The 8,080-nt window shown below is 43.7% G+C and overlaps 1 protein-coding gene across 1 annotated transcript in view; it reads right to left on the reverse strand.

The window, feature by feature from the left end:
* Positions 1-7,869, reverse strand: part of LOC109318342 (ras-related protein Rab-10-like) — a 54,749-nt gene extending 46,880 nt beyond the window's left edge. Inside the window, exon 1 of the mRNA XM_019547539.1 lies at positions 7,703-7,869. Within this exon, the coding sequence (XP_019403084.1) occupies positions 7,703-7,832 (130 nt within the window). The 5' untranslated portion in view covers positions 7,833-7,869. The remainder of the gene's footprint in view (positions 1-7,702) is intronic.
* Positions 7,870-8,080: the final 211 nt, after the last annotated feature.

The raw sequence follows: 8,080 nt of genomic DNA on the forward strand, positions 1-8,080 counted from the left end.
CCTGCCCTTTGGGCAGGGGGCTGGACTCGATGATCTCCCGAGGTCCCTTCCAGCCCTAATGTCTATGAAATCTATGAAACAATGCAAAATAAAGCCCAAAGCTCTATGAAGTTTATCAGGCCTCAATAAGCCAGAGCCAAGCCATAAAAATCAAGGGCCCACAGGTGCAATCAGGTTCTGCCAAAGAAAAGCTGAACTAAAGGAACCCATAGTGCATGGTTATATTTGAGAATCTGCATAACTTACTATAAGCACTACTTTTCTACAAACCTTGGTAAAATACATTATTCCCCCTCTCAGTCTGATCCCCTGAAAAGAAAATGTAATTTTGGTTTATAACAGAATGCCACTCTCAACCCTGAGAATTAAATACTTGCTGTCATTAAATTATTGCTGACTTTCAAATATTGCTGAAAGAATGCAGGAGCATGTTGGGGGTTTTTTTCCAAAAGCCTTTTCTTTCATATTAGTGTTTGATTACCCTTTAAATCAAGTTTTCTTTTTAGCAGAATAGCAAAATGGTCCATTCTAGCACGTAAATAATGATGTATCTGTGACATTCCCCTACCATGGATGCAGCCTGGATGCACCTTTGAGATATAATCCAATGGTGCTTCCACACATTTGGGGCACCCTTCCACTCCAAGTCCTTTCCTGCCATCTGCTTGGCTACCAAGAACTAGCTGAGATGTGCCAGGGGCCAACTCATTGGCCCATGGTGACTCAGCCTCAGTTATCTCACCTAGGCCTTCCCGAGTCTTAGCAAAGGGGATTTTACCAGCTAGAAGAATCACACTCACGTCCAGCTGTGCACTCAAAAAAGATGGATCCCCTTTCCATAGAATGGGCAGAACCTGTACAGTCAAATGCTTGGGAATCACAATTGACACTGACAATAAATGGGTAAAGAGATAGCAAAAATGATTTATTATAAAAAAAACAAGAACCAGCATAAGAAATCAGTAACCAGATGTTGAGACACAGGCAGAGATATAATAATAAACAAACAAAAGGAAATATCAGAACAATAACCTTTTATCCTGCACCTTAAATCTCAGGATACAGTCCCTAGCCCACTTCAACAGGTTAAAAAGCATCTTCTGTCTCCGATTACCCTGCCATAGACTCCAACAGGTTCTGTTCTCAGCTTCTCTACTCAGCCAACAGGTTGAGGGACCCCAGCCTCCACTGCACCCAGAAAGACTAAAGACAAAAACATGTTCTCAAGACAGGCTTAAGTACAGTTGTTTATTTCACTATTCATGTATATCACTTCTTGGATTCTTGTGAGGCCTGCACTATACATGCAACTTCCTGCCCCCCAAAGCTGCATGTTTACCTGAGCAGAAATCTTTCCTGATATAATTAAGACCAGGAGAATATGTGCTTCCTTTCAAACATGAAGATTTGCTATCCTAATATACTGTTTCTCTTCCTCAACAGTTTGACTAGCCAGGTGTTATTCTTATAGCCACTCTTCTTTTCAAATGTCAGTTCAAGGGAGACAGTAAATAACTCAAGTTAAATTATAATTCCAAGCCACTGCCATGTTGTGCAGTCCTGGACCTGTTATAACATATAAGGAATATACTTTATATCAAATACCACAAGGCATATTACCACAAGGATAATAAGCCTAAATATAGCTTGACACTACACATACAAAGAGACTACACATACCATATCAGGAAAATAAAGTCAAGAAACAATGCACAAGTCCCCAGACTAGTGTGGAGCTTGTGAAAATATCAATAAGGATTTTTTTTTTTCTGTTAGAAAGATTTTTAGCTTTTGGTGTTTAACTGGATAGTATGTTTAACTGCGTAAAGATAAAGTACCACTATTATTTTGCTTCTGTGCCTCATATAAAATCTAAATGTTCCAAGGCAAGTTCTCAAAACAATCAACAGTTTGATACTGGAACCATCACACTGATTTCTACTTGAATCTGGCTGCCAAAATACTCTATCAAGGGGCAGCATTCATGAAAAATGAGCTAAAACTACAGCAGTGGAAACTACTTCTCCATTCCTTTTAATTTCCAAAAGTATTTTTTAGAAATTTACCTGTGGGAGGGTAAATCTTCAGATGCAAGACACCACTAGTGTTAAACCTTGTTTTGTCTAGGTATATGGGAGTGTAGTGGCTTTTTTTTTTAATTATTATGGGGATGGTGTCCTTCAGTTGATGAATTCTCATTGAAGCTTCAATGGAAGGGAAAGATTAAATATAATTGGTAGTTATAATTAATATTATACAAAGCTTCCTTGATTAAATTAATAATGTTAAATGGAAATGTAATTTAAAGCAAAATACGCTTACGTGCTCACGTGAAGTGATCTGTGAATTTAAAGTAAAAAAAAACATTTACTCTTGCATTTCACATAGCCCCTTACAGAATTTTGTGTAATTGTCTGTAGAGCTTTCAAAAGTAGATGTGACAGTACTTGAGAGGGACATGATATGTGGTGAGAGGTTGGAAGGTCTCTGAAAATGGTGAATGGGGAATACTTTTAAAAAATGATAACCCAGCAGGGGATTTCCAGCCTTCCACAAAAACAGTTCTCATTTGACATAAATTTTAATAATAAATTGACATGAGTTTTCTTTATTTATAAAAAGGGAAGTATAGAGTGCTGAATCAGACCAAAATTTAATCTAAATTAAAATAAGGCATATTGACTTCTTAAGTCAACTTCAAATTTATTGACCTAAGAGGTCAATGAATGTTAGTGAAAAACACAAGTCAATATGTATTGCATGCATGAATTGTTCGTGTCTTTATATGAAATTTCAAGCAAACTTAGCAAATTGAAAAGACAAGAAAGAAAAATGAGAAATACAGTGCCAAAGACAGCTCACGGATTTCAGAAAGCTTGGGACCGATGTATTATGCAATATGATCAACATAAAGCTAACATTGATTACCAATCCAGGGATAAATGTTATATGACTACAACAGCTTACACTTGGGGGGGGAGGGGTTTGGACTCTTTGTATAACATGATATACAATAAACCAGACCAAATTCTAAGTGACATTTTCTAGCTATTATAGTTCCAGAGATTTATCATTCTGTATTTATTCAAAATAGTAAAGGTACCCGCCAAAGTCTGTAAGCTAACATAATTAAATACATAATATATGCAGTTAAATTAAATAAAATCTAACAAGCATCAGTGATCATCAGTTTCATTAGAATTCAGCCACCAACCACTTGCCCCATTATCACCAAGAAGGCATACCTTCAGTCCAACAACTAGTGTTTTCTGGAAAATTACATCTGGACTATTTCAGACCTACAGGGTGATCAAGTGCCAGACACTGACAGCCCTGGATAAGATTCCTGGCCAGCCAGCCCTCTCTTTTATAAAGAAGAAAATACAGCTGGAACATCTCTGCTAAATTCAGCTGTGGCAAGATGGACTGGGAAGGGTGGCAATACCTCATAGAGATACTTCCCAGGCCACGTAGTGTTTAAGGAGTTGTATTCAACACCATAACTCTTCCCAGAGACTCAGGGACAGTGCTGGCATTATAGGCTTCTAGGGCTGAGGCACCATTCACTCCCAACAAGATGCCATGCTCAATAAATGAGCTATCCTATTATTCATCAATATCAGGCTCAGAATTTTTAAGGCATAGCCCCATATACATATACATATAGCATAATGCAATTGTTTAATTTGAGGAAATGAAAGCACGGATAAATATGTTAAAGTCTACAACTGAAAGGAAAGGTCACAACATCCTAGACAGATAAACATGGTAAAAGGCTGACCCAGTCCTTGTCATTGCATGATCAGACAAAGTAGCTGGAGTACAAAAATCATCTCCATGTTGCAAATACAAGTAACTTCTGGAAGACATACTCCTTTAGTCAATAGCCCGTTATTACCTCTGTCATTCACCTCTTTCCCCAGTGCACTATTATCAGCTCAGTCTTATTTGATCCAGGCTTTAATTAGGTCTCATTCATGCCCCAGTTCTAACTAGACAGTGCCTGAGGTGCTGAACTGCCCTGTCCAAACCAGACAAGAGATATGCAATCAGCTACAGTCAGTAAAATGAAGACACCACACCCTGTGCCTCCTCATGATAGACCCATATACATGGGCTGCAGTGAATCAAGAACACTTCATAACAAATGATACGGCTGGTAGATCCAATAAAGCCGGCATGAAAACTCAACTTCCATTGCCAAAAGATTACTAATTCAAGCCTGTATAACTGGTGGCCCATGGGCTACATGCAGCCTGCAACCAGTTAACATTCAGCCCATGCGCCCCCATGGCCACTTCTCCCACTGCAGCGAAGGACTTGGGGCAGTGCCTATGCGGTCTGCACAGTGGGGGTCTGCTTCTATTGGCACAATCCACATAACTGGGATGGAGGGTCAATGCCCTGCCGACACAATCAGCAGGATCATTGCCCATGCAATGTGCATTGGACAGCCTGGGACTAATGCACCAATACAGTCTCTGTGCCTAAACCACATCTGTGCCCAGACTGGCAAGGCTCAAGGAGACAGGAGGCATCTGGAAATGTGAGAGTTGTCCTACTCCACAAGGGAAAGTAAAAAAAAGATGTGATATTGATCCTTATATATCAAGTCTGGCAGCATCCAGCAAGGGCTGCATTATTGCTTCCTTCAACGCAATGGACAGTTCGTTTTATGATGGGTTTAGGGATGTTCGCCCCAAGCAACAGACCTAACACTTCTTCAGTGACCATCACCAGCCAGAAGGGACATGGACCCAAAGCATAGATCACTGGATGAAGTTCTTTCAGTATTTTCAGCATCCTAGACAGCATCACTCCCTGGAACTGTAGCAGAAAAAATGAGGTCTTTGTTCCCTCATTGCTGAAAAGCCCATACTATAATATTAACATATTTCATAGCAACCAGAAAAAAACAAAACAAAACGTCCTACTTCATGAACAACATCAAGTTCAGCTTTACACCAGAATTTCTGTTCATAAACTTTCCCTATGGCTTTCTATGCTATGCCATTGTTTAAACAAAAACAGTTATTCTTTATAGTCTACCATTCTCAATAAGATGCATCTGCCTTATGATCCGTATAAGTTTAATTAGAAAACTATAACTGCTTATAATTCACCAAAACTGCATAATTGAAGAGGAGGAAGGGCAACCATCCCTGAGTGTTTAAGTGTTGCATAAAGTGCTCTCAATGAAAATTTATTGTGAATGCGTTTTTTCATTTTATAAAATGCCTATTTAAAAAAAAAAAAATCAGCAACCAGGATATATTAGGTACAACTACATTGTATAACCCTTTTTCTAGAGTATCACTAGGCTTAGTTATTGTGGTGTCCAGGTACTATGACAAGAGAGAAACCCTAACCAGTACCCATCCAATATTTTTTCTTCTCTGGCTACTATCTGTACTTTAGGTAAACTAGTAACACATAACCCTGTCATGAAACTCACTTTCCTAAGGCTCTGGGCATTTCACATAAGGTTTCCTACCATTTCTAACTGAAATTCCACCTAGATAGGTACAACTAGAAGATATTACCATCAGGCAAGTGTTCAAATGGGCAGCCATGAAAGGAATGAGTGGCATCTGCTCAAATCAAAACTGTCACTCTTCTTGGTAGCCTGGAGAAGCCAAAACTACATGGGACAGAAAAATGTATCCCTGTGGATATTGCTACTTTGCTTGCAGCAGTGGGTCTCAACGTTTTCAGACTTGAGGTACTCCTCCGTAACTTCTGTGAACCAAGGGCCACTCCATTTAAAAAACAAATATATTTATTCAAGTGCTTACTCCTTTGCCAAGGGGCCAGGTAGTAAGTAGGGACAGGGAAGTTGATGGCCAGGGAGAAGCCTAACCCTGTGCTTATTTCATCACACCTGCTTATCTCTTGCATGTTGCAGGGCTGTTGCTTGTAGCCCTGTCGGTCTCAAGGCTCTTTGGGTAGATGTGGTATCTTGTATTAGCTATCACATTTACTTGGCCTAATAAAAGATATAACATCTACCCAAAGAACCTTCCCTGCTTATCTCCTCATGCTTTGTGGCATTTTTCAAAGGATCTGATAACATCCCAAGCTGCAACGATATCCTTGTTGAGAATCACTGGCTGACTGTGTGCGTGGAGCACATATTAATTAAAGCTGGTCTGGAAAATCATTCATAAAGGGCTTTTCAAAAAAAAAAAAAAAAAGAGGAATCATTTTAAGGTATTATACTCAATCCACAACAGCTATAACATTATTTATCTTTTAGCCTACTTAGAATTGGCTTTAACAATACTCTCTTAATATGACCAGTTTTTTATCTCGAATATTTCTGGGACTGTTAGGTCAACAACATTGCTCCAACACCCTCTTAGTATGAGAGGCTTTGCAATACGGAGGAACTTGTAGTTCCCAAGCAGAGTTGGCACAACACAAACTCTATCCACCTGAGTATGGGAAAGGTCTCTGAAGCCTGAATCTTATTGCCAATATAAAATGGAGTCACCAAAGCTCATTTTCCTTAGATCCCATTTTAAGACTCAGCGCCAGCTGATTTCAGGTGCTACTATCTTCTCCACGCTGGTTTCAGTGGAAATGACTTGCAGACAAAGTTACTGCTAAGGACCTAGGAAAAAACATCTGATCTGTTTTGGGAGGAGAGGTCTGATGTAAACATAGGTGTGTGCCAGCTTAGCTGTCTGGCTGTGTGTACTTTGTCAGCCTCACCATGTGTACAATGGGGGTGTGGACACAGGTAGGTGCCAGCCCCACCCTGTCCACTTCAGGCACAGAGCTGTACGCCAGTCTGGACATGTGCACAAAGGGGGTGTTACACAGCTGCATGCCAGCCTGCCTGTGTGCACAATGGGGCACATATATAGGAGTGTGCCAGTCTGGCTGTGTACACAACTGGGGCACAGACATAGTTGTACAGCAGCCAGGAAGCGTGCACAATAGGGTGTGGATACAGGCGTATGCCAGCCCAGCCATGTGCACAAAGGGGCACAGACTCCGGTGCGTGCCAGCCTGGCCACGTGCACTGCAGGGCAGAGAGAGCTGCATGCCAACACTGCCATGTGCACAATAGGCATGGATATAGGTGCACACTGGCCCCACTGTGTGCACAATGGGGGCACAAACAGAGGCATAAGCCAGCCCAGCTGTGTGCACAATGGGGGCGTGAACACAGGTGTGTGCTAGCTTAGCCAGGTGCATTGTGGGGGCACAGATACTGGTGCTTGCCAGCCTGGCTGTGTGCACAATGGAGTACACATATACCTGTGTGCAGTGCACCTTGAGGCGTGGACACAGCTGGCTGTGTGCAGAATGGAGCACATGTATAGGTGTGTGCCAGCCGGGCTGTGCGCACAGAGAGGCACACACACACAAACAGGTGTGCACCAGCCAGGCGTGTGCACAGTGGGGCACACACACACCAGCTGGACATGTGCACAGAGGGACACACACACACACACACACACACACAGAGGTGTGCACCAGCCGGGCCATGTGGGGTACACACACAGGTGCGTGCCAGGCGGGCTGTTTGCAGAGGGGCACATGCACACGCACACACACACGTGTGCACCAGCCGGGCCATGTGCAGCGGGGCACACACAGGTGGGTGGCAGGCGATCTATTAGCAGAGGGGCGGGCACGCGCGCGCGCACACACACGTGTGCACCAGCCAGACCATGTGCAGAGGGGCACTCACCCACGGTGGGCAGGTAGGAGGCGGCGGGGCGCGGGCCGGGCTCGGCGTAGGCGCGCAGGACCGAGGTCTTTCCCACGCACGACTCCCCGGCCAGCACCAGCTTCACCAGCAGCGGCGCCGCCGCCGCCATCCCGCCGCCAGGAACCGAAACCGGCCTCCCCGCCCCCGCCCGGGTTTCCGCTCCTGTTGCTTCACTCGCAGCGATCCCGCCCCCCGCAGACACAGCTGCGGACGCCGGCACACGAGGACTTGCGGGGGGGCGGTCACAGTCGTAGTCGGGGCCAAGCCGGGCCCCCAGCGCAGCCCCGGCCGAGGGAGCAGCCGCCCGCACCACCCCCTGCTCCGCGGCACGGCCCGAGGCCCCCGCACCGGGCAGCC

The sequence above is a fragment of the Crocodylus porosus genome, unplaced genomic scaffold, assembly GCF_001723895.1.
Source record: "Crocodylus porosus isolate Cpor-Errol unplaced genomic scaffold, CroPor_comp1, whole genome shotgun sequence".
Taxonomy (NCBI): Eukaryota; Metazoa; Chordata; order Crocodylia; family Crocodylidae; genus Crocodylus; species Crocodylus porosus.